Source organism: Argentina silus (genome assembly GCF_951799395.1).
Source record: "Argentina silus genome assembly, chromosome: 14".
NCBI lineage: Eukaryota > Metazoa > Chordata > Actinopteri > Argentiniformes > Argentinidae > Argentina > Argentina silus.
Window position 1 is genome coordinate 3,931,328 of NC_139668.1, and position 26,404 is coordinate 3,957,731.

General features: G+C 45.6%; 2 protein-coding genes across 4 annotated transcripts; both read left to right on the forward strand.

Moving 5' to 3' along the window:
- The first annotated feature begins 430 nt into the window (after positions 1 to 430).
- On the forward strand, positions 431 to 5,830 carry neu1 (neuraminidase 1). Its single transcript, XM_083684363.1, has 6 exons — positions 431 to 620; positions 2,421 to 2,610; positions 2,776 to 3,038; positions 3,646 to 3,828; positions 4,086 to 4,305; positions 4,489 to 5,830. The coding sequence occupies exons 1-6, from the start codon at positions 528 to 530 to the stop codon at positions 4,707 to 4,709; spliced, it is 1,170 nt and encodes a 389-aa protein (XP_083540489.1). The 5' UTR covers positions 431 to 527; the 3' UTR covers positions 4,710 to 5,830.
- Positions 5,831 to 6,839: 1,009 nt separating this feature from the next.
- Positions 6,840 to 24,472, forward strand: prrc2a (proline-rich coiled-coil 2A). Of its 3 annotated transcripts, none has more exons than XM_083684317.1 (17): positions 6,840 to 6,955; positions 9,125 to 9,276; positions 10,304 to 10,481; positions 10,913 to 11,009; positions 11,118 to 11,205; positions 11,313 to 11,456; positions 12,336 to 12,592; positions 12,947 to 13,032; positions 13,239 to 13,387; positions 13,731 to 13,827; positions 13,966 to 14,155; positions 15,891 to 15,983; positions 16,151 to 16,718; positions 16,930 to 17,192; positions 17,616 to 17,904; positions 18,235 to 18,454; positions 18,638 to 24,472. In XM_083684317.1, the coding sequence occupies exons 2-17, from the start codon at positions 9,162 to 9,164 to the stop codon at positions 21,708 to 21,710; spliced, it is 5,907 nt and encodes a 1,968-aa protein (XP_083540443.1). In that variant the 5' UTR covers positions 6,840 to 6,955; positions 9,125 to 9,161; the 3' UTR covers positions 21,711 to 24,472. The 3 variants fall into 3 exon arrangements, with proteins under 3 accessions (XP_083540443.1, XP_083540442.1, XP_083540444.1); XM_083684316.1 differs by having other exon boundaries at positions 6,874 to 7,163; XM_083684318.1 differs by lacking the exon at positions 15,891 to 15,983 and having other exon boundaries at positions 6,874 to 7,163.
- The last annotated feature ends 1,932 nt before the right edge of the window (positions 24,473 to 26,404 follow it).

The window sequence follows — 26,404 nt, forward strand, 5'->3', positions numbered from 1 at the left end:
ATATTGAAACGAATCGCTTAGTATATTTTGAACACCTAGGCATATTAGAAATAATAGAAATGTACACTAAATTTACAAAATAAATTACACTATGGGTATATGTAGTTAAACTACACTTCTTTTACAGTCATTAATCCTAATAGGGCATACATTGTTCTCGAAATACATTGTTCTCGAAATATTCCTACTTTATTCTCTACATTTTATTTCGACTTTATTCTCCAAATGTTGATTTTATTCTGGAAATGTAATGTTGATTTATTCTCGAAATTTCGATTACCCTTAGAACATCTATCTTCACTCTTCACTTGTCTCTAATCGTCTTCCGTAGTTTCCCTCTGTTATAATTTTTTTTATTGACGACTAGTCATGTGACCGCCCATCTCAGTCATATGACCGCGGTTTTTCGACGAGATACGGTAGTTAGGTCCGTGACTTCCTTAACTCATCTTTCTGAATCAATTTATCAACACTTTCTTTATCGGAATATAGCCAACAAAATACTATTTCGGAACTTATAAAACAGCATGTTTGCTAAGACTGGTTTTATGGGAGTGAGAAGCCACATCGCAGTACTTTTCTCAGTACTACTTCCCTTTGTGTGCACGACTTATGCTCAGGTAAGTCATCTAGTTTAGTTTTAGTTTTGTCCTGCCAGTGGGATATTATGGGATCTGTTTGTCCTGCCAGTGAGATATTATGGGATCTGTTTGTCCTGCCAGTGGGATATTATGGGATCTGTTTGTCCTGCCAGTGAGACATTATGGGATCTGTTTGTCCTGCCAGTGAGACATTATGGGATCTGTTTGTCCTGCCAGTGAGACATTATGGGATCTGTTTGTCCTGCCAGTGAGTTATGTGATCGTGCAGCTTTGCAAGGATGAAGGATTGTATGCAATCATGCGAGCAGGTTGCAATGACCGCAGGTCTTACAAAAGTCATCTACAAAATCAAAACTATCTGTCATAACCTTCTTAAAGGGATCTACACATTTGGGAAATCTGTCTGTGCCTTATCTGTGTTCTCTGAGCTCCAACAGTGGAACTTCGCCCACCTTCCGATTCCTTCAAAATATGAGCGCCCAAGTAACTTTATTTAGCATTTAAATATGGTAAATATGGATCAATGAACCACAACATATGCTAATTATATTTACAAATATATCAATCATCACCATATAGTATTTGTTATAGTATTTGTAATTGTTCTTATATACTAATTAGCCTGGTGAAATAGTATTGCCCCAGAATAATGGACTGTACAAAACATTTTTTCAAAGATTTCAGTTAATCTTTGGTACCACTCTACTCGGTAACACTTCTAGAATATGGATCAGGTGATCAGTGCAGATAGGGCACTTTGAGCTGTATGGCGCCAGTAAAGCCATCAACATTTGCTGAGACATCACTTTAGTCTCAAACTCATCTGATCCATATTCTAAAAGTGTTGCCGAGTAGAGTGGTACCAGAGATTAATTGAAATCTTTGAAAAATATTTCTGTACAGTCCAGTTTATACAAATATAATAGGCATGTGTAAAATTACATGTAATTGCACCAATACTTTTTAAAAATTGTATATACTATCTGGGTCATTTGTCCTCATTTCAGCACTTTCCATTCATGTTTTAACTCGCGCTTTTATTTTGAAGCCGTGAAAACAACGAAAAGCGAGACGGGAAGTTTTAATGGAGCTAGATGGAGCTCAGAGACCACAGAGACATGTTCATATTCTTTCTGGGAAATAATTCCAAAGTCCAAATATGAATTTGTTGCTCAGGCGTGCGGGAAGCAGGTGATGCCTTCTTCCGCCGTCTCAGTCGGTTTGCTAGCTAGGCAGCTAAATAGCAAATCCTAAGAATTAGCTACAGAGTCAAGTTATCTCTCTGCAAAGCGTTTTGTTACTACTGCACGCATGGGCTCCTCGCTTGGCTGAGAGGTCAGAAAAGGTATAGTTGTGAACCCGTGACCCAGTATTATCCCATAAAATGCATATGCCATATCTCAGAATCGATTGGGCTTCCCGAACATAATCTATTCACTGTGACAGAATGTGTAGATAGCTCCGCTCTCCCAGAGTGAGAGTCCAGACAACTTCCCAAATTTGCAGTTGTTCCCCTTTAACCAACTTAAAAATGATTCTGTTTGTCAGAGAATGTCAAGCCCATGCATATCATCAATTCACAGAACTACGTTTGCTGAGATGGTGGTTGACTATCACACTGGAATGAAGAGAATGATATTGTCTTGAAGTTGTTAGGGTTAGGGTTAGTTGTTGGTACAGAGAATAGGAGTCACTCTCACATGCTGTAGAGAATGTTGTTGTCTGTTCCCTAGAGTTAGCCTAATGTTCCAAAAGTCTTACCTGGCTGCATTTGTAAAATCTCTCTCTTTCTATTTGTCTTTCTCTCTGTGCCTCTAGATTGATCCCCTGGTCTATGATGAGCAGCTGTTGTGGGTGGGGGGAGGGGCGGGGGAGGTGAACACCTATCGGATCCCCCTCCTCTCCTTCAGCCCCCGGGGCAGTCTTCTGGCCTTTGCTGAAGCTAGGAAGAAGTCTGCCAGCGACATAGGGGCTAAGTTTATCTCCATGCGACGCTCTACAGACAGAGGTAGGCGACACAACACACACGACCAAGTTGGAGTGCAATTTGTACATCTGCTTCCACATGTTTAATTTACCCATAATTGTACCAATTGTGAATGCCCCATCCACCTCCTGCATATGAGATGATGATCCACTCTTTGCTTCCTCTCCCTCCCTCCCTCCTCCCCAGGGGCCACCTGGTCTCCCACCTCCTTCATCGTAGACGATGGATTGCTGGCGGACGGTCTGAACCTGGGATCAGTCGTGGTGGATGAGGAGAGGGGTTCCCTGCTGCTGCTCTACTCCATTTGCTTTCACCGCTACCACTGCAGCCCCTCCAGCACTATGCTGGTGGAGAGCATGGATGACGGCCTAAGCTGGAGCCAGCCACGCAACCTCTCTGTCCAGCTGGGGGTGAAGAGCTTCGCACCCGGACCGGGATTTGGCATCCAGGTGGGTCACAGTCTTTGTATTCATCCCACTCTCACGAGCCATGTTTCTCAGGGACAGGGGTGTCACCCATAGGCGCCTGGCCCATAGGGCAAGCTAGGCTACTGCCACCCCACTCTAAAATTAAATTAATAATATTTTTGCCCATCCACTACTTTTACCTGATTACCACCATCGACGACTAACTAATTTCATTTTTGAAAAAGCTGATACAAAGTGTTATGAGACAGTAATATATCGCAGTCTCCCAGGTGTTATTTATTTTACTGTCCCAATTACAATCCTCCATCTTATGACTCATGTAGAAAACCTTAGGTTGGAAGGTCAGTGGGTAGCTAGAGTGTTTGGATCTGTCTCTCAGTATTTAATGGCTGTGGCTTCATCTCAGTAGTGTTTACACCTGTCCTTTCCTCCACTGCCTTAGAAACACTGGCCAGATGACCACAAGCTCACTAGTATGTTTTCCTCACATTACTTTCTTCTCTGTTTTCATGAAGGAAAGGTGACAAGCAACATAGATCAGTTTAGTATTGAGATGGAGCCCATCTACTAGCCCAACTTTGGCAGTTCTCTGTACGTATGCAGTGTCTTATCATGTCTCTGCTTACAGAAGCGCTACCCCCCGGCTAAGGGGCGGTTGGTGGTGTGTGGCCATGGTTCCATTGAAGGTGACGGAGTCTTCTGTGTCTTGAGTGACGACCATGGCAAAAGCTGGAAAAATGGTGCTGCACTGAAGAGCATCCCCTACAACCAGCCCAAACTCCCCCTGGACTTTAACCCAGATGAGTGCCAGGTATTAACAGAGAAGCTTTTTTTGTAAAGGAGCCAGTGAAGTTATGGTTCAGTCTTGCAGGTAATTTAAGCTAGCACCTATGAACTGACTCCTTTGGTGTCAGCTAATTATCAGCCGTCAACATCCCACTGAGCGACGATTGATGAACACTGCGTTTTACAACAATAAATACCTTTGTAGTCCTACAGAACTGAACCGTTTGGAGACAGTCAAACTTAGTTCAGTTCAAACACCCTGCTTGCCGCTTCTCTCCATAGCCTGTTGAGATGGAGGACGGCAGCATCGTCATCAATGTCCGCAACAACAACAACTACCACTGTCGTTGCCGTGTGGTGGTGCGGAGCCTGGACGGAGGCGAGTCGCTGCCCCTGGAGGAGCTGGTGTTTGACTCCACGCTGGTGGACCCTGTGGTAGCAGCAGGGGCGCTGCAGAAGGAGGGGGTGCTCTACTTCACCAACCCAGCCAACAGCCAGCAGAGTAAGGACTAGGGGTGACAGAGATAGCGCCCTCTAGCAGAGAGAGTGGGTGGGAGGGGGGCAGTGGGGGTGTGGATATGTTCCATTTGTTCATTTTCTGTGGCCTTGTCTTTTGAGCCCTTAAAAGTGTATTCCGAAATGTTCACTTTTCAAAGAAATCACTCAAATTTTCTCTCTCTCTCAGGGGTTAACCTAACCCTCCGTTGGTCTCTGACCAATGGTACTTCGTGGGAGAAGGATGCCGTCCAAATCTGGGCGGGGCCAAGCGGCTACTCTTCCATGACATCATTGAAGAGCAGTTCACCGGAGGACAGGAAGTACATTTACGTCATCTACGAGAAGGGCCACAAGGACTATGACGAGACCATCTCATTCGCCAAGATCCACCTCTATGGTGGACGGTAGGGCAGGAGGGGAGGTGAGGTGAAGGAGGGAAGAGGAAGAGGATGCATGAAATTCTCTCAGAAGACTCATAAGACTTTGCAATTCCACTATGTTTTGCCAAATTAAGAGATGACAAAGAGACTATTACTTTGTTATGGCACAAACGATTTAGAATGACAGCTGTGTGCCTCTTCTTCCAGGGATACTAATGACGTGGGTGTGGATCAATGATCAACTTACACTGTCAAAATTGCCTCCTGTCATTTCCTTTGTTTTTGAGCGTGAGTTACCTCAGGTTTCAAAATGGAACACAGTCACTATGTATTGATTGGTAACTATGATGGAAATTTGTCAAACGTTGTATTGCCATTATGTTATGGTCATAAAAATCCATGATTTTGTACTTGATTTTGCACTCATTATCAGACTCTCTCTCACAACGTTTTAGGTCCTTTCCTGAAAGTGAGTAAGTTAAATAGGACATCAATCAATGTTGATATGTTCGGGATTTGATGTCCGTGAGTGTCTGGATCTGGATTTTTTACCCTGTTGTCGATAATTTTTCATGTTTATCCAAACTATGATTCCCCTACTCCAGAGCAGCTGTGAATGTTTGGAATACCTGAAGCGATCCTGGTAGATTATTTTGTCAATGTTGATATGTTGTTTGAATATTGCCTATTACTATGATTGAGATATTACTTTCTCAATAATATTTTTCTGATTAAGGAAATTGATAATGACGCATGTGTGTGCGTGTGTGTGTGTGTGTGCAGTTCTGTGTGTAGATGCTGTACTGTTGTTTAAACTGTTGTGTTTCTAACAGCTCTTGAAATCAGCACTCCACTCACACTTGGATTAAATACATGTAGACTAACACCTGTGTAATTGTACAATGCAGCACAGAAAAAACACTGTTTCAGCCATCCTAATTCTGTGGTATCATCAAGCCACAGCCATGAATGAGCCAAGTGCCATGAATATCATTGTTACCATGTAGAAACATGGTCTCTCCAGAACTTCCTTTTGTGTCCTCTTGTACAAACAGTGGATTGAATAAATCATCAGACTTCCTAAATTCTTGCTTTGCCTTCAACTATATATTTTGGAGCAATCATGTTTAGAATATGACACTTGGAAGATAGATTACATAAAGAGAATACTTCAATCACATACGATTTTTATATTAACACAGAAATATAAATTTAAGCAAAAACATCAGGACAACTTACTTGTCCCTCAAAAGACAGATGTGTGATGAAGCTATTACTGGTCACTTGATATTTACACTTCTGACCTCACACAGGCAAATTGGGTTAATTCAAAAGGCATTTTCTTTCAATTGAAAGATCTTGTATTTATTTATCTGTTCTTGAAAGTAATGGATATTATAAACATTCAGACATTGTCCTCTGGGCTCAGTTGGTAGAACATGGTTTGGGTTTGATTGCTGCTGGGATATACTGGGATATACTGGGATATACTGAAATGTATGCACTCACAGCAATGTAAAGTTGCTTTAGATAAAAGCGTAAGCTAAATGGCATATATTATATTATATATATAATAAATATTTTAATATTGTACATACAATCAATAACAATGATTATTTTTTACCAAAAAAAACATGAGACTTGTGGACAGACATTCCACAAACAATGTATATTATATAGCAGTAGACAAGCTTTTATGTGATCTAGAGACTGAAGTACAATAAATCAATAAACATAAACAGGGGTTAGACTTCAGGAGTTAGGCTTTAGATATGTGGATATGACGTTTACCAATCAAGATTATAAGGTTGACATTCATGAACTTCATAAGCAGAAGTAAGCAGAACATCTTTACATTCAAAAATGCAAATGGCCGAGAGATACAAACTCTATGAGCTGAGGGAAATGAGCGCAAAGGCATTACGCAAATAAGTAAACGACAGGACAACGTAGGAAACAGGCAATCATTTAAATCCATGCAATACATTTATAATAATCCAATCAATAATTCTGAATTATAGTTCCGATATGATAGGCAATTGTATATATTTTCGCAGAAAATCATAAAAAATAAAATATCTGATTGGGCAAAACTTGGTTTCGCAACTCATTATGTTAATTAGACACCGCCCTCTTTGCGTGCCCTCTCCAACCCCCTCTGCACTGCCGTCTCTAGTAGCCGTTGACGGCTCTTGTAGTGACGGATCAAGCCCTCTCTCTAATATTTTCTTTTTCCTTTTTCATTTGTTTTGTGGAAAAAGAAAAGGAGTACAAGTAAGCCGCTTTACACACATCAGTCTACAGTACCCCATCTCCGATTTTATATAATCTGGTTCGGCTTCTATATAGCCGACGAGCTAGCATTAAATCGGAATTGGTAGCTAGGGTACTTGCTAGCTTGCCAGCGTGATTGCTAGCTAGAGAGCTAACTTGATTATATTATTCTGCGATACAACCTCGAGACAAAGCGGGACAAGACCAGGTTAGTGGGAACATTTAATATCTTCAGATAAATATACATATGGAGTTTGGTAGGATGATCACGAACAACAATGCCAACATTCAGTCGCAAGAGATGCGTGTGCCAGTTAGCTTCCAGGCTAGCGTTAGCTAACTGTCACTCGTGAATAGTGTTGCTACGTTAACTAGCTAGTGTTATCTAGCAACTGGGTTAGCAGTACAATTTGTAAAAGGGAGATCTGTTAGCATGGATATGGCTGGCTCGGTTGGAATTGTCCACATCATATGTAAACAGGCTAGACCATAGTGTGTTGTAGGTATCAGAACGTGAATTTCACACCGTGGGTCTGACGTTCAGGGTCCAGATATTTAAGGTATGAGCATTACTAGCCGGTTTGTTCTACAAATGCAGCCAGTAGGGCCTATCCACCACACCGCCATTTTGTTTTGTTCTTTCCATAAAATCGTTTGTCTAATTGCCTCGGTCCTGGTTGTGAGACCTTATAATACCCATATTAGCGCATCCAGTTTGAGTTGATATTGCAATATCCACAATGTTTTAACGATGAATGTTAGTTGGCTTAATTCACTAGCGCAAGGTATTAGAAATGTATTACGGAACATCGCAGTCTCCCTCCCAGCGTGAATATGGAGGCCGTATTAGCTAGCAAGCTGTTAATGGAAAGCTAACGTTGGCTACAGCCAGTTTGATGTTTATGCCAGCAACTAGCCATCTGGTATCTATTGAAACTAATATTTGACTTTACAGTAGTGTTGCACCGGCTAGAGAAACTAGTTAGCCGATGAATGACAGTAATGACAGTAATTTATATATGTTCATGGTTGTGGCGAGGAGCTGGCTAGAACATTAACTTTCTGTATGACACAAGGCCCTTGTCCTGTTGTATTGCAGTGATGGCTTGCAAAACTGCCCTTCTTAATCCCCGCACAACATGTAGTTTGCCGGCCATCCCACGACCTAATTGTGTAATCTCATCGAGCTATTGAGTCATATTAGGCGAATGCTAGTCGACAGTTATGCAAATAAAACAATACGAAGTGGTAAATTAGGAATATAGACAGAGGACTCTGCAACTGTTTCATTTCGGCAACCCGTATTAGCCTATAGCCTATATCATGTTCATTTTGCTACAAATGTTCATTGAAACCCCTCATGATTCATCATATGTATAGTGTGCGCAGTTGGATCTGTTATGCTTTTACTGGTATACTTGGGTATCGATTGTCTTGTCAGCGTGCTTTGATATTCACATCTGACATTTTCCATGAAATTAGACTGGCTGTACCGAGGAATTGTTGAATTTGATGAGTAACATTTACATAACAGCATATTCAGCCATATTAGCTTTTTCAACTAATTGTAGTAACTTACTATTGACTTGCATCATTTTTTCCCTTATAAAACATGTTTAATTCTAAGAATTGAAAGTCAATTCATCATATTTTTCACAAGCTGGATGTGGTCCAAAGACTTGTGAGATTGTGGAACATTTAAGAGGAAGTTACAAAGCAACATGCTATAGCCAAATTATGAATTGCACAGATGTCAGCCCAGTGGATTTTATTGGTGGCAGTAAAATGGGCTCGACCCTGGTGGTGTTGCCATGGAGGCCTCCTCTCAAGGCAGGCATACAAGAACATCATTTATAATGCATCACCATGGCAACCTTGCTTCTTGTCATTTTTCTCATAGTACAGTATTTCCTGTGCAGAAGTGTTCATGGCTTGATTGGCTTTACTGTAAAAAAGTGCTCTTACATTCAGGAATCTCTGCAATATTATGGCCCATATCAGTTCTCCCTGTGCCCATAGGGCCTAGGGTCCTGCACACACTGCACAGGAGAGGCGGTATATTTCATACTCATTGTTTCGAACCGGTGTCAACTCAAGACCACATTAACTCTTGCGTTCAGTACATTACCTGGTGTCAAATGTATCTTTTTTCATCTCACTCTCTTCTAGTCTCAGGGCTCACCATACTCAATGAGCGGACAGCGCAATGTCAGAGCGCTCTGGGCAAACTGCAAAGGGGAAGGATGGCAAAACCAAGTATGCATCTCTCAACCTGTTTGATACCTACAAAGGAAAGAGCCTTGAAGCACAAAAGCCTGTTGGTGAGTCTTTCTTACTTTCATTACCCAAATATTGTGTGCAATGGCGTTGCCTCCCTATTTTTCTTGGTGTTTATCACTGTTAATGATTCAAATTACTATGTTATTTCATTCAGGTTTATTCCATTTTCTGTAGCATGTCCGTTGCACATTTTTCTTGACAGACATTGTTTGTGAAATGTAGCCACACATGATGTGGAGACAGACTAACATTATGTGAGTTGGAGTTAGGACCTTTCGGTTCAGGAGCTGCTATGCTGCATTGTTTCGTGCCAAGCCTTCAGGGTGTGCTAGCCTGCTAGGTGTCATAGCCTTCTACCTGTTTATGTTGTTGATATCTCTTCTTTTTCTTTTTTTTTAAATGCAGAAATCTAAAATGTCTCTTCAACATTCCTTTGATGTGACACAGGCAAGAAAATACAAGGAAGGAAGGATATACATATTTTGGTCAAACAGGGGAAAAGGGCAGTTATAGAGAAACCTAGCATTGAGGGTGGATGGCTCCTGTTATGCAGCGCCCCATAACCATTCAGCCTGACCCAGGGACAGAGGTCTACTTGTAATCACTGTTTGACTTCAGCATGTTCCTGTCTATGTTTTATTCAGGAGCTCCTTGCCAGCTCTAAGCAGCTGTCCCTGTTTCCAAACTACAACCCCCCCCCAACCCAACCCTAAGTACTTGTGTGGTTTTCTTAGCCCCAAGAAATGTGTAAGAGAGATTCAGCACGTTTCAGAGGGTCTTCCAAGGCTGTGCAAGCACAATACTTTTATTTTTTTATATCAGCCTCTGGTGATTGATGTTATTCTATGAAGTTGACATGGTAACTCTTTTTGGATACATGTTCATAAGAACCTGCAGAGACGCAGCTCACGTTCTTCTAGCATCTTCTTGCATGCCTACTTATGTCTGCGTTCTCATGCTCTTCCCCTCTCCTGTTCGCTCTAAGTGGTGTTATGTTACAGTGGTCTCTCACTGCTAATGACATCCTCCCTCGTGTCTCCCCTCCCCCGTCCGTCCGTCTGTTTTAAGTTCCCCCCCGCCATGGCCTGCAGTCTCTTGGTAAAGTTGCCTCCGCACGGCGTATGCCACCCCCTGCCAACTTGCCCAGTCTGAAGGCGGAGAACAAAGGCAACGACCCCAACGTCTCGCTCGTTCCAAAAGACGGCACAGGATGGGCAAGCAAGCAGGAACCAGCAGACCCAAAGAGGTGAGGCCAACGCCGCCCTCCGGATGAATAAAAGTCTCGAAGTGAAATCTATAGCTATACATTTCCAAGGCATTGTGAAGGAACGTTTATACCAATGGAAGCAGTTAACACTTTCCAATGTTTTTGTGTTGTGTTGAATTTGGTATTTTCACAAATGATTATAGTTTGATTGTGAATTATGTATCATTTGTTCAGATTAACCCCCCCCCCCCCCCCCCCCATCTTTATTTGCAATAGATCATGGTTGACTTTTGGGTCTTTCAAGACAGATTTTTCAGACCAGATGTAACATCTCAAGAAGTGCATTTAGTTTGTGTTGGAAACAGAGCTGGAACATTACAAATGGGCTCCAAGCTCAGTAACAGGCTGAAGTGTCTGAATGACTGACGTTTCTGACACTAACCCGTCTGATGTTTGTCTGTCTCTCTCAGTACCGATGTATTGTCAGCACCGCCGCTGGAGTCGCCGCAGCCTGTGGTTTCACAGACGCCTGCACCGACCCGTCCGAGAACCCCACCAACTCCAGAGGTAAGGCTGCCGCACAAACAAACAAGAAATGCCAAACAATTAACACAACTGTAATGTACAATGATTCCATGGTGCTCATGTTCCGCTGTGTGTGTTTGTTTCTCTTAGGCTCCGGCTCCGGCTCCAGCTTCAGCCCAGGCCGCAGGGGCAAGGTCCTGGGCTCAGGCCAGTGTTACACATGGAGCACAAGGAGATGGTGAGTCCCCTTTGTTCTTGGCAGCTGACTTAACCGTTACATCAATGTCCTTGTACCTTGCGTTTTCATATTTGACTGAATAACCCCTCCCCATTCACTCTGGGCAGGTGGAAAGGGATCAAACCAACCGTCGCCATTCTCTCGCGAGGAATTTCCCACCCTGCAGGCGGCTGGCGACCAGGACAGAGCTGGCAGAGAACAGGGCACTGCAGATCAGTTGTATGGGCCCGGACCAAGCCTCCGCCCCCAGAGTGAGTACTACAACACCCCATCCAATATGGAATTTGGACCACAGGGCTGCACTGCTATCCAGGATAAAAACAATGGTCAGAGCAAGTGCCTCATTTTAAAGACCCCATCTGGTCAAAATCGAACATTTTAAGCTGAAAATAGACTTTTTCGTCTACCAGCCGAGGTGTCTGGTGGATGAGAAAATTCACCAGCCACTCTGATTTTTTTACCAGCCATTTTAAACCAATATTAAGGCAAAGATCACAAAAAAACATTAGCATGACTTCTGACGCATTTAAAATGACTCCCTGGACAGAACGAACCTCCTGTAGGCTTTACATTTGCGCCTATCCCTGTCAAAATACCGTTAAATATTTTCCCTTGCATGTTTTCTATCTCACACGGTCATGTGTAAGTTGCTGTCTCATGCTGTTGTGTGTACGGTAGTTGAATTTGACTGTTATGCTTTATTTTAGGTTGTAACCAGAGACGTTGTTGTTACTAAGACAGCTCATAGACTCTGGGGTTTATTTGTAAGTCAGGAGAAGCGTGAGTGAGATGCGCAGCAGTTCTAGTCAGCTGGAGGAGGCAAGAGCAGCAGGAGCGTTGTCACAAATGTTGAATCAACGGTGACCATAATTGCAGATCGCACCATTTTTTAATTTTTAAATTGAAGCATGGTATTTGCTAACCTTTTATTGGCTACCCGCCAAAACGGCTGGTAAGATTTACACGTTTACCCGCCAATGCCAAAATCTACCCACATTTGGCAGGTTTTTTGCCCCTTTCATATCGCAGCTTTGGAATCGTATGGCAGCTATTGTCACTTGTCGTCCCTAATTCCACTCTATGCCGATGTTACCACCAGTTATGGACTCTCTCTCTCTCTTTCTCCTCAGACGTGACGAGTTGGCGGGACGGTGGGGGCCGCACCTTGGCGCCCACCCTTGCCGGGGAGGGGGTTGCGGAGGGTGGGGCTGGTGGGGCGCTGGTGATGGAGGGGGTGGCTGGGGGAGGCCAGCTCCCCCCTCTTCAGCAGCAGCAGAACCCCTCATCCCACGGACCGCCTAGGAACTCCCCAGCCGGCAGCACCGCCCTGCCCCAGCCCCCTGTAGGCCCCGGGTTCCCCCCCTACAGAGGGATCATGCCTCCCTTCGTAAGTGCTTGAATCTCTACACAAGGGCTGTATTCATCATATCAAATGGAAATGTTATACCTGCACCTATAGTAGATGTTGGTGCCCATTGCACTTAAACTGTGGTCGTGTTGTTCCTCTATGTCTGTGTGAATCGCTGTAGAAAAGCTACTTGCGTGTCAAAAACATCAGAACATCACAGTCGGGTGTGCACACAGATGGGCTAGCAGTCTGTTTGACGTCAGCGTAGCAGCAGTCTCCTGCCACTCACTGCCCCTGTGCACGACTCCGCTCTTCACACACTCACGAAGCCTCTGACAGTGGGGGCGTCGGGATGTAAAACCTGTCTCAACCGTATTTATCTCGCTTTTTCAGATGTACCCTCCCTACTTGCCCTTCCCGCCCCCCTACGGCCCTCAGGGTCCCTACAGGTACCCACCGCCTTCGGAGGCCGCCCCCAGGTAAATCGACAATCAGTTGCTTCTGTGTTTGTTTATATTCAAATGACAGAATGGCCTAATATTCAGCTGGTGTATTCAATGAAGTTAGACTGTCCTGTTAGGTGATCATTTGATTCTGTGTAATACCTCCATCCACCACCACACACTGTATATTAGTAACTTAATGGAAATTGAATCTTTTCACTAAAAAAAAAAAATCTCTCCAGGTTCTCTCGATCACAGGGTGGGCCAGACGGGAGGCCACAGGGTGGACCTCGTGGTGGAGGAGAGGTGGTGAAGCGTCCCTCCATCCTGAAGCAGGATGACCTGAAGGAGCTGGATGAGCTGGACCACGATGGAGACGAGGGCTGGGCAGGTGAGAGAGAGAGACGGGACCACCCAGGCAGTAGACTCAGAGTAGACTCCCATAGCTGGTCCATCACTGTTAAAACAACTTCTATCTGAGCCGATTTTTTGGGTTTGTGTGAGCTGTGAGCAGCAGAATCGTTTGCTGACACATTCAGAGACATACAGGACATCACATTTACTGCTAAGGGAGAGGGGTTGCACTTTATCTCATTGATCCATTGGCTCTGAGTCGGGGAGGGGATAAAGGGATCAGGTTAATTGAGATCTGGAATGGAGAGATAGGAAGCATGCATTGTTCACGCGTGTGGTTGTTGAGGGTGGCAATGGTACTGACTGAACTGTCCACACAGGGGCTCATGAGGAGATTGACTACTCCGCCAAGTTGAAGTTTAGCGATGATGAAGAAGAGGGAGATGAAGAGAGAAGCGAGAGCAAAAATGGCCTACGGTATGTTCAACAAATTCTTTTCTCAAAATGCTGTGCGCTGACATTCCTGTCTTCTCCATGAAATGTGACAAAGCTGGCTCACCCACATAAATGTTACCTGTTGGAATGTTTTTGACGTCTTGTCTTTCCTCCACTCAGGGAGCAGCAAAGGCCCCAGGAAGGCCCCCCTCCGGTCTCCCGATCTCGAGCCTCTGACAGCGGAGGGGACACTAGCCGCACACCTCCCTCCAACGCTGATGATGGCCCCCTGCCCCCCACCAGCAAGCCAGCATGGGCCGAGGAGGGGGGCAGTGGCTGGGTAGGCCAAGGCCCAACCACCCCTTACCAGGTACCACAGAATGTTCAGTGGACATTCAGTCGCAGCTCAGGGTTATTCAAGCTTTTAACACTAGTCGTCCCAAACGGAGGTCTTGGTGCGTGTGACACTTGAAAATAAAATAACTCGCCACGCCGTTATGACACCCATGTCCCCCTCCTTCCCTGACATTTCCTCAATGTCTGTTTTTAGCATAATAGTGTTGTTTTAAATTCAAAATCACACAGAAAACAACCTGGATGCATTTTCATTACTACCACAGCTTTCTTTGATGGCAAATATTTCCAAGTCACTTCCTGAGGTGCAAAATGGTCCATTTGCACTCCTCACCGTAGATTTTACACTCCTCTTACTGATCTTATAGCTATGAATGGCTAACCCATTATAACTGTAATGGAGATATCAGGAACATGGCCGAAAGTGGGCAGTCAATGCGTAATGATGTGGATAATGGATGAGACGAACAATTTGCTCTCCAGTGTGTGTGCACGTGTTTCTGGTGGGTTTATGAAATTGACCTTAGTTATGAATTACCCATTTCAACTGTAATGGCGATATCAGCAACATAGACAGAAAAATAACAGTTATTTGCACGATCAAAGCCATTACATGTGAATAGAAGCCCGGCAATGTGCACCCAGAAGACATGCACCCTTCATCACACCTGTATTTCCAAATGTAGGCTTATTACATTTGTTTTACTCAAGCCTAGTTTTTCTCTATCTACAGAAGAAATGTTTCTCCACCTGTGTGTCTATGTAGACTACAGCAGCCTGCCTGTCTCTGATTGATGAGAAGGGCACGGTATCCACGAGCAGGGAGACAGACACATTTGCACCCATTAGACATTTGGAACACTTGTGTTCAGAGCCAACTCCTTGTTATAAACCAGGAGACATCAATATTTTTAAAGGTTATTTTTTTGATTCCATTCCTATATTTTAAATTTGTATTGGTTGGAGATAGTGGAGAAAGACAAACGAGTTAGGAGGAGTGGGTATGTCATCAGGGCATGGGCCAGATTCGTACCCATGCCGACATGGGCACACGTGTGCACAGTAGGCTATGGTGCTGGACCACCCCAGGTCACAGAGACATCAATATTTGATTTGAGTGTGGTTTGCATTGTGGAGTGTAAGAGCGCATAGCCACTGAAAGAATTTTGTGTCCACTTGTACTTTTTTTAGCCTTAGCAAATGATTGATGTATAAAGCTCCTTGCAAATATGTATAATTATATTTCATTACATGTCATTAGTGCTTCAGATTTGTGCTCTGTTTGAGTTATCAAGCATTGGTGCTTCACATTTGACCGCATTTAAAAATAAATAAATGTTTACAGGAGTCTATGTACAGTTACACCAATTATGTCCGTCAAGATGTTATATTCAATATCGAAGCTCTTTAAAATGTGATATTCAAATGATTCTTAAGTCCTGACTAAACACATCCAGTTCCATACTTTTTGTATGGCATTGATTTAATTCAATGATTACACTGTTACACTAACGTCAACAACTGGATCCAGACGTCTCCAGACGTCACTCTGTGTACTTTGGTTTGTAATGAGGGCCTGGGGCTTCTAGTGTTAAACGCATATTGAGTGAACTGTGCTTATAGTTCAAATCAAGGACAGAAGTCAGTAGACAGGAGTCAGTCGACAGGAGTCGGTGTATTTAGGACAGTTGTCAGTGTATTTAGTGTATTCTGGATGAGTCCAGCTAATGGTCCGGTGTGCCTGTACACAGGGGCGTAGGCCTGGACTTGGTGGCCCCCGGGAGCAGCCCTCCCCCCCACCAGGGCCTCTTCTTGGACAGGGGCCCTACTCCTACTACCGACAGGTATCTGGGATAGGGCCTGCTAGAAATATACATACAGCATTATTAGTTTTGTATATAACATTTAGCCGCATATTTTTTTTTTGGTATGTAATCATAGGGAAGGGCTTGTTAAAAGTACAGCCAGGCTTGCCTTTGTTGTGTCCCCTTACACCTCTCTCCTCACCCAGGACCGCCCACCTACCCAGCCCAGCCCAGCGGGAGGCTCCGGTCCTGCATCCCTGGCCCCCGGAAAGCCCCTCCAGCCCCAGCAGCAAGCTCCGCCTGTAGCAGGAGGGCCCACCCCTCCGCCCCAGCCTGGCCTGCTGGCCCCACCCCAGGGGGAGGACGAGGACGAGACGTGGCGCCAGCGAAGGAAGCAGTCCTCCTCAGAGATCTCGGCCGCTGTGGAGCGGGCCCGGAGGCGGCGTGAAGAGGAGGAGCGGAGGATGGAGGAAGAGAGGCGTGCAGCCTGTGCCGAAAAGCTGAAGAGGCTGGACGAGAAGCAGCAGCAGCTGCAACAGAGCAGCAGCGGCAGCAGCAAGCCCCCCAGCCTGGATGGGAACTCCCACACCGCTACAGCTGGCAGCCCCAGCCCCTCCCTGTCTCTCTCAGCCTCCTCCCCCAACATTAGCCAGCCCCCGTCCCCCTGCGTGGACCCTGAGGAGCCCCCCTTACTGGCTGTTCAGGCAGGAACAGGGCCCAGCGCTAATGAGAGACAGAGGGCCAGTAGCAACAGCAGCTATGACTCAAATACTGGTGAGTTTCTAGTCAGCATAATTATATCTGTATACATAGTTTGGTTAGTTTTTGATATTGTTTGAGTGTTTTACATGGATTTCACTCATTTTGTGGTGTTATTGTTCTTAGAATTACAATGTAAAATCTGTCACAGCTTGCACCTTCACTGTGATGTGTTTTCATGTCCTGTTTATCCTCTTTTAAACATTGATGTTTTCTCCTCCTCCAGACTCCCAGCCTTGTCCTCAACCCCCAGCACTCCAACAGCAGCAGCCCCAACCCCCTCTAGAGGCACCAGGGCCTGGGGACGGCAAGGAGGAGGCCCTAGGCAACACTCACATGCGTAGTGGAGGAGGAGGAGGAGGAGCAGCAGACCCAGTGAAGCTGGAGAGTATGGGAGGGGGAGCAGGACGCCAAGCCAGCGGCCCCCCCGGTCAGGGCTACTCCAAGTATCAAAAGTCCCTTCCTCCTCGCTTCCAGAGGCAGCAACAGGTCAGGAAAAGTGTTATACAGTCCTACCTTGAGTACCACATTCTTAAATTGATATATTGACAATTGACAATTAGATTAATTGTTAGATTTAAGGAGATAAATGCAGACCAAATACACAGATGTATTGCTTTTCACACCTGCAATTACACCTCTAGAAAGCATACACGTTTGTATTCACTGTCCCAGAAAAGAACAGCCGTGGCCCTGATCAATACAAACAACATCAGTTATGAACCAGAATAGTTTCATCACAGCTGCTGCATTGCAGATTTGGTATAACCTTCAAAGTGCAAGTTTGTGTAACAAATATAGATAATTTCACAAAAGATCATGTGTAGCTCCACCGTACATGCAGTCCTATTACACTGAGTAACCTAAACCATCCTCTACTTTTATTCTATTACCTTCTTCATGACATCTTAGGAGCAGCTCCTGAAGCAGCAGCAGCAGTGGCAGCAGCAGCAGCACAGCCAGGCAGCCCAGAACCAGCTCCCAGCCCAGCCTCAGGCCCCCCAGGGCCCCTCCCCTGGCAGCACCCCCCAGACAGGCCCCAAACAGTCCCCCCTTTACCCTCCCAACTCCATGGGACGACCCCCGCCCCTGCCCATGAACTTCGACCCCCGTTGGATGATGATGCCCTATATGGACCCTCGAATGATGCAGGGTCGTCCTCCACCCATGGACTACTACCCTCCCAGCATGCACCCCTCTGGTGGGTGGACCTTAGTTTAGGAGTCATCAAACGCTCAGTTAAAGTGGTGTAATGTCATAGTATAGAAGAATCCTGACCCCAGAAATGGTTGCACGAAGTAAAGTTTCGCCTAAGTCCGTCAATGACTTCAATGGGGGGTTGATGCGCAGATCTCATGTTATGATTTGGCCCGAAGAGATTCTGATGTAGGAATGTTGGTTGTTTACCTAAAAGAAGTATTGCTTGTTCGCCAGCCAAAGCACACACATGCATATAAAACATGCCATTACTGAGCCGGGACAACACCATTATGTGACTGTTTGCTAACTAAGCTACCTCCTTCTGTTTAAGGGCTCATGGGGAGAGAGCGCTCTGATTCGGGGGGCTCTGGTTCAGATCCCTTCGACAGGCAGCAGCATCCTGGACACCCCCATCGTGGAACGCCTCCCATGGACCCGAAGCTGGCGTGGGGACCAGAAGTGTTCCCAGGGGGAGGCGAGGGCAGGGGACTGAGCTCCCCCCTGAGGCAGAAGCAGGGACTGGAGGAAGAGGATGTTGGCAAGGGAACTAGGTAAGAAAATAGGGATCTAATGTTCTAAATATTTTTTTGTTGACTCACACTATATACTTTGAATCTGAAAAATATTTCTTATTGAAAATGTATTACATTTCTAATGAAAAATGTGTTATCATTTAGTTAGTTTAGTGCGATGAGTACAGCATATGTGGTAAGTGTCTTATTGCCTTTCTTTAGGAGTGACACTCCTCCAGTCCGCATGAGAGAGGGAGGGCCAGGCCCCATCCAGCAGCCTAGCTCTGGCTCCTCCAACCAGACACCACCCCCCGTGGGGACGCAGGTGGGAGGACAGGGAGGAAGCCACCACCAGTCCTACATGGGCGGACGGGGAAACTACAGTAACTTCCCCGACAATGGTTCCCGGATGCCCCCCCACCAGCAGCAGAGAGGCAGCGGTGGCGGCACCCCTCACGGCTTCTGCCACCAGGACGAAGGTGCCCGGGGGGGGCAGCAGGGCCAGATATGGGGGGCCCCGCACCCCCATTATGACCGCAATGGTCGCGCCGACCTTTCTCCCCTGGAGAGCAATGCCCACATCCACCTCCACCACCACCATGTCCAACACCCCTCCCACTTCAACCTTCACCCCCACAAGCCAGAAAACGGTCGCGAGAGGGGAGGCGAGGCTAAGAAAGGTGACCCGTCACCACCACTCCACCAGCCATCCCTCTCCTCCTCCTGCTCTTCATCCTCCTCGTCATCCTCCTTAGCCAGGGAGGATGGCAGTGGCAAAGCGGCTCTGCATCACCTCCCATCTCAGCGTGAGTCTGACGCAGGAGCTGGGCACGATGGCGGTGGGGGTGGCGGCAGCATAAAGCAGGACAAAATGGGCACTGCCCACACTCACTCGTCTCAGTCCTCTGGGACGGCGCCCTCTCAGCACGCTGCCCATCCTCAGCCCCAGCAGCAAAGGGAGCGGGAGCAGCACCACCAACCTAAACCCAACCAGAGAGGAAGGGAACATAAGACTGAGACCCAGTGGGGCCCACGGCCCGGCAGCAGCAATGCAGGAGGAGCCTCTTCCCACGGCAGGAGGGCAAATGCAGGCATGGGTGGGAACACCCGAGGAGGGGATGAGTCGTCCAATCCTGCGTCCGACCACAAGCCCTCCAGCCAGTCGGGAGGCATTAACACCAACAAGAGGGCGGGTCCCATCAAGAGGCCAGTGCTAAAGGAAATTAAGAGAGAAGGAGGGGAGGGCGAAGGAGGAGAAAAGACGACCGGCGGTTTTGGAAAAGACAAAGAGCACGACTGCGGGTCATCAACCACTTCCTATGGCCTACAGAACTCTTCCGTACAGTCTGGTAAAGACGAGCCTGCCCAGACAGCCAAGCCCAGGAATGGAGGGAAAGAACGAGCGAGCGGAGGTGGAGGAGGAGGGGCGAGCAAGGGGCCCAAAGACGGGGACAACCCCATCCCTTCACCATGTTACTCTGGCCCCCCCTCCAGGAGGGACAGAGAACGCTCCTTCGAAAGAGGCAGTGGTGCATCCTACCACCAAGGAGTCTCTGCCAGGGGCAGCAGAGCCAGTCGAGGGCGAGGGGGAGAGTTCTATGGCCGCGGCCGAGGTTACCGGGGCACATACACAGGCAGCACCGGAGGCGGCAGCAGCAGTCGTGGCAGGGCAGGCGGTAGGAGCCGAGACTACCGATCGTCGGCCGGTGGCAGCTACCACCAGGAGTTCAAGGGTGAGGTGTCGGGGGGCAGACATGGCCAGGGGGGGCCACAGCCCAACCCAGGGCGCGCCAGGAACCGCAGCGAGACCCGCAGTGAGGGCTCGGAATACGAGGAGATCCCCAAGAGGAGGAGGCAGAGAGGCTCGGAGACAGGCAGTGAGAGTGCGGCTAGTGATCTTGCCCAGTCAGACAAGGAAGACCGTAAGCCCAATACGAAGAATGGCATTGGCCAGGAGAACCTCACTACTGGGAGCAGCAGTTCAGCTCCACCCAGAGGCTCCCAAGCCAGGGTGTTCACCCCCCGGGGAGTTCCCTCCAGGAGGGGCAGGGGTGGAGGTGGTGGGGGAGGAGGCATCTACCGCAGCGGGGGAGGAATGGCTGGAGGACACAGGTCAGGATCGGGCTCAGCCTCCCACAGCTGGTCTTCGAAGTCCTCCACCTCAGTCCGGAAGCAGCAGGCCCCATCACAGTCCTCTGTGCCCAAAGACATGGGCCGTGGAAGCAGCGGAGAGAAGAAGGACAAGGCGGTGGATGGAAGCAAAGCTCAGAATCAGGCTGCAAACCCTCCTCAGTCTACCCCTGCTATAACAACTCCAGCTCCCCAAGGCTCCACTGAGAACGGAGGGGTGGGGGCCCAACAGTCCTCCACCAACCCCACGTCAAATTCCAGTGGCCCTCTTCCCCTTCCTCTCTCCGGCCCGGATGGGGCTGGCTTCCCTCCTAGGGGCTTCGAGAGGCCCCCCCGCCGTCGTCGCCATGGGCGCTCCCAGCATCAGCAGGACAAGCCGCCTCGCTTCCGCCGGCTGAAGGAGCGAGAGAACGCCGCTCGAATCAACGGAGGCGTGGGGGTCATTGGAGGAGGTCGACCCTCCTCACCTTCCCAGAATTCCCCTCAGGAAGCAGATGGTGCTCCAATCGCTGCCACCACAACTGGTAATGCCCCAAATGCTAACAACAATGCCACGACGACTACCAGCAACAACAGTAGCGGCAGCCATATTGGTAGTCCAAATGTGAATCTGAACAGCCACCACCACCACCATCACTACAACCAAGGCAGCACTGGCCAGACCCACTCTCAGCATCACCACAACCACAATCCGACAGGGGGAGCCAAGTCCCCTGACTTCTCCAATCAGAACTCAGACCAGGCCAACGAGGAGTGGGAGACCGCCTCCGAGAGCAGTGACTTCACAGAGTTCCGGGAGAGGGAGGGAGGCGGAGGAGGAAAATCTTATTCCTCTCACCACCATCACCACCCACCAGGAAGAGGAGGTGGAGGTGGAGGCGGAGGTGGGGTCGGAGAACGAGAACGAGAGATGACTGCGAAAGAGTCAGCAGCTAACAAGAGAAGCTTCTCCAGCCAGCGCCCTGGGATGGAGAGACAGAACAGGAGGGTCAACGCTGGAGGTGGAGGAGGAGGGGGTGGGGGTGGAGGAGGGGGTGGGGGTGGAGGAGGAGGGGGAGGAGGAAGAGGCCCACGAGGCCCGCCTGGTGGAGGCGGTGCCGGTAACGGAGGGGCCAATCGTGGAGAAAGGCGTGGCAACTGGCCCTCCCCCAAAAACAGGAAGTGATGGAATCTAATCTGGATCCACCCTCTCTTCTTTATCCCTTTCTGTCTTTATCGTTCCATCATCTCTATCTTTCTCATCCCGTAACATATTAGCACATTATTGTACAATACATAGTTATGGAGGCAGTGTACACAGTCACTTTAGGCCCCCATCCTCTTTCGCTTTTTCTCCCCATCTATCTGGTGTCTACCGTCCGTTATTGTAAATTCTCACTCTGCGCCCCGTAATGCTCCCGTTACAGTTGTCCCGCCATCTCCCACCCTTCTGAATCTCACCCCAATAAGAATCAGCAGATACATGGTTAGTTTTAAACGCTAACATCTTTCAACTGAAAACCCTAAAAAAAAAAAAAAACGATACGTTTGCATTTACAAGCACAATATAACCTATAACAGACACACCGACACACGCAGTAATATGGGTGCAGTGTGACATGAAAACAAGTCGGATGAATTGGCAAACAAGAGAACTGATTTTTATATTTATGTACCTGTGTATATTTATACCACACTTTGGGCTGGGGTGGTATTCAGGAGGGCAGTTATGCATTATCTCCCTCAGATGGGGGTGGGGGGATTGCTTGCAGGTTCTTCGTTTTAATGAGAACAATTGTACCATAGATTTTTTTTCTCTCTCTTTCTTTCTTTCTTGTTTTGTTTTTTTTGCCTCATTTGACAGTTTTGTTTCAGCCTCCCTCCCTTAAAAAGTTAGGAGTGTGTATTTTTTCTTCTGCAAAGCAGGTCATTAAAATACCTTTTTATACAATCCCCCACCTCCCTCTGAGTTTTTGATCTCCTGAAAAGTACATCTCTAATTACTGTGACCACAGACCCTTTGAAGTACTACTGCTCACCCACACTTACATTTTGTCTCTAATATCAATGTATTTGCTGCTTGTTCACAACTAGACTGTGTGATTTTTTTTTTTTTTAATTATTATTCTTTCCCTGTTGACCTGCTCTACTTTTAGTTGCGCTTGGTCCCATCAGATTTCAGCCTCAACAACGCATTTTCTTCACCTAGAGGTTCTGTACACTGCAAACAAGTTTTATGGAAGAAAGAAAAGATTCTCCTGTTCATTTTCAAGTTTGTTTACCCCTAAGAAGACTGAATTGATAGCTTGAATGCTTTATTTTAACATTTTCTTTACTGACTACTATTTTTCTGGAACATACCTTCACCTGAAATGTCTTGTTAAGGAAAACTGTTCAGTGAAAATAAGTCATATTGATAAAAATGAATACAAAGTTAATTTGCTCTTTATTTTAAGGTCATGTTAAACTATTATTTACTTTAAGAAAATGGTTTTGCGTCAATAGATAAGACTCAATTGGTGAGTCCATTTTAAGCACTCCTATAGTATAAAGAAATGGTTGGTGTTTTTTCTTTTTTTCTTTTTTATTATTGAGCCAAGTTACATTTCGCAGCCAGTGTGGTACTTTGGTCCCAGAGTATTAAGATTGGCCATCTGAGTATTGTACTAATATATATACTCTGCTGTCCTACTCAAATTTGCAGGATGGCTCTCTACTCAAAACACGTCTGCACTCCTGAGACTCCTCTGACAACGTAGAACAGGCAAGAGCTCCATTTTGGGAAAGTGTTTCAAAGCGTACCGCTCCCTTCCAAAACCACGGTGGCGCGGCAACAGTATAGCTCAATTGAACTGAATTCTGGACTATGGTGGAAAGGTGGGAAGAGTGCTCATTCTCACATACCACTATTTAACACATTTCCAAATGCACATTTGTAAGTAAAACTGTAACCCTCCAAGAGTGTTACAGGAAATGCATTGGATTCAATCTTCATGTACACTGACAGATGTATCACAAACAACTCACAAAATGGCACACACTTGTTTTGAAATTTGACAGGGCAACACCCAAGCTGAAATAGATCAAATTAATGTTATTTTCATCAAATCTGCGTCAAATTTTCACTGCTGTAAGTTGGGGTTTGTTTGTTTACTGACAGCCACCGTTTTAACATTAGCTTTGGGATGTTGTGAGTAGGGCATTTGATTGAGTGTATGCATTTTTGTGTGCGTGCATTTTCTTGTGACTACTGCGATAACTTTTTTGGGAGGAGGGAATGTGGATGGCAAACACTTTTGCCTTGTTTGCCCACACTTTGTTTTAACAAATATTAGGACAATTCTACAGTTTTCTTTCTTATATACATTCACGTATATACATTCAAATGTGTATGTATATGTTTATTTCAAATGAAGTACATGCAGTGGAGAACTGTTTATGGTGTATGGACATTTTTACCATACACTCTAAGGCAGACAAATTAAGTGGGTATATTTTATTTTTCACTATGACTTCTACTTGGCATGAACACATCCATAAATGCAGCTCAGCTTCCTGTGATCCATTGGTAGCCATACACTTCCACAGGCTTACAAGACTCCTCCATCCTTCCATAACTCTTACTATTGATGTGCTCTCATTGTATGTACTCATGTTTAAAGAAAAATAAGTGTATTCCTGAAATACTCAAAGATTGTACTATGTTTCCAGCATTACCAAGGTACCTGGAGTGGTTCAAGCTGTTCTAGCGTTTATGGTTTATTAATGGAACCGTAATATACACACATGTATGTATCTAAGTTTTGTCTACCCCAACTTACATTCCCACAAACAAATGTTGCCATTTTTTAAGTTCAAGGGAGCAATGTACAAGCAGAGAAGTGTCTTATTATAATAAAAGTATACAGAGAAAAAAGTTAAATAAACTTCTTTTGTTTTAATGGAAAATCTCGTTTTGGCTGAATTTATTTCGGAGAACTCTGAAAAATAGGCAGACCCCTATTTGTAAGTACGGTATGTCAACTTTAGCGTTGACAACACTAATAAATGATAGCCCAAGATATTTTGAGTTATTTAAGAAGTATTTCAGACAGTTACTATGATGCATCTATGGTAAATAAGATCGTAAATGGATAGGATCTCGCTGTTAATGTGATTGAGTGGATAAATCAGCAGTGGCTATTGATGTCGTGTGAGCCTGTACTCAGGAATAACCCATTGATAACAACTGATTTAACTTACTAATGCCTCATTAAATGACAGGTGACATCTTTGTTATGATGAGATCTGTTATGATGAGATCTGACATGTGCAAAACTGAAAAATCTAAGTAATGATTTGACTACGGACTGTAAACCACCATACATTGATGGTGTCATGTTGTGTCTCGTTTCTGCTCTGTAGTGCATCTGTTCTCTGAGCTCCAATAGTGGAACTCCGCCCACCTAATACCGGTCAATGTAAATAAAGATTTCTTCAAAATAAGAGCGCCCAAGTTAAACTTCATTTAGCATTTAAACATAGTAAATATGGATCAAGGAGCTACAAACAATATGCTAATTGTCTTAACATATATATATATCAATCATCAATATATCATATTTGGTATAGTATTGCCCCAGAAGGGTTTGATGAAGTCATCTCTGGTACCACTACTCGGCAACACTTATATAATATGGATCAGGTGAGTTTGAGTCGAAAGCGGTATCTTACCAAATGTTGATGGCTCATTACTGGGGCCATACAGCGCAAAGTGCCCTATCTGAACTACATAGGACATAATGGACTATACAGAAATATTTTTCAATCATTTCAACTTCTCTGGTACCAGCCTACTCAGTAACATTTCTTGAATAGCGTGTGTTCTGTGAGCAACAAGTTCCAACATTAAGACTTCCGGTTTCGTTTCGTCACTGGAAAGCGATCATGAAATAAGTAAATATTAAGTAACAGAAAGTATATACTATTTACAAAAATTTTTTTTTTTAGATAATTATAATTTACATATTCGTGCAATTACATGTCATTTTGCATAGGGCACATATAATGGACTGTACACACCCTAGTCAAACAATTCTATAGGATTGGTGATTTTTCCAATAAAATCCTATACGGTTCTCACAATCCTCAAGGATTTTGTGTCACCTCTATCGAAATCCTATTGGAATATATTTTCCTATCAGATCCTATAGGAGCCTATAAATGGTGTCACATCAAAGAATAGAGAGAGGGGACTGGACTGGACTGGAGTAGATAAACAGATAGATTACGCACATAGTTTTGGAAAATCCCTCTCGGTTCTGTGGCCCATTATGTCCAATCGTTTTATTATAATTCATTGCATGGAATAGCCTACGCAGCCTTCACTGAAGCAATTTGGGTAGGTTCCTGTGCCAGAGCAGCTTGAGGCATATTGAAATAATTCAACACTTGTTAGATATGAGCCTCTGCTCTTTAAAAGTAAAATATGTAATATTGATACAATTGATGCAGTCGTAGGTTTTTTTTCAGCAAGCAAACTGCTACTGAGAAATGTTCCTGAAAACAATGTAGAATTGCATGAAATGTGCTTAGGGAACTGGCCATGGGGAGAAGGCCCTGGCTGTCTGTCAGGACACTGATGAGCACCTGTGTGTACTAATTACCCACACATGTGGCATGCCTCTACAAGATGAAATTGAAAACAACATTAGTTTTAATATACAATCTGTACAATATTTAGAGTGCTGTCCCTGCCCATGTCACTGTCCTTGCCTGTTCCTATCTCCTCTTCTTATATTTGTCACTGCTATAGTTATAATCACTATGTCTGACCAGTTACCAGCTCACCTACAGCTGCCACTGGCAGGTGCCACTGGCCCCTGGGTCCCATGCAATTGC

What these genes read in the sequence shown, in the direction of transcription:
- prrc2a (XM_083684317.1), top strand. Translation starts at nt 9,162, where the DNA reads ATGTCAGAGCGCTCTGGGCAAACTGCAAAGGGGAAGGATGGCAAAACC. An exon ending in CCTACTCCTACTACCGACAG is followed by an intron (nt 15,984 to 16,150) that starts GTATCTGGGATA and finishes CTCCTCACCCAG; the next exon opens with GACCGCCCACCTACCCAGCC. An exon ending in TCCCAGCATGCACCCCTCTG is followed by an intron (nt 17,905 to 18,234) that starts GTGGGTGGACCT and finishes CTTCTGTTTAAG; the next exon opens with GGCTCATGGGGAGAGAGCGC.
- neu1 (XM_083684363.1), top strand. Translation starts at nt 528, where the DNA reads ATGTTTGCTAAGACTGGTTTTATGGGAGTGAGAAGCCACATCGCAGTA. An exon ending in GACCGGGATTTGGCATCCAG is followed by an intron (nt 3,039 to 3,645) that starts GTGGGTCACAGT and finishes CTCTGCTTACAG; the next exon opens with AAGCGCTACCCCCCGGCTAA. An exon ending in TTAACCCAGATGAGTGCCAG is followed by an intron (nt 3,829 to 4,085) that starts GTATTAACAGAG and finishes TTCTCTCCATAG; the next exon opens with CCTGTTGAGATGGAGGACGG.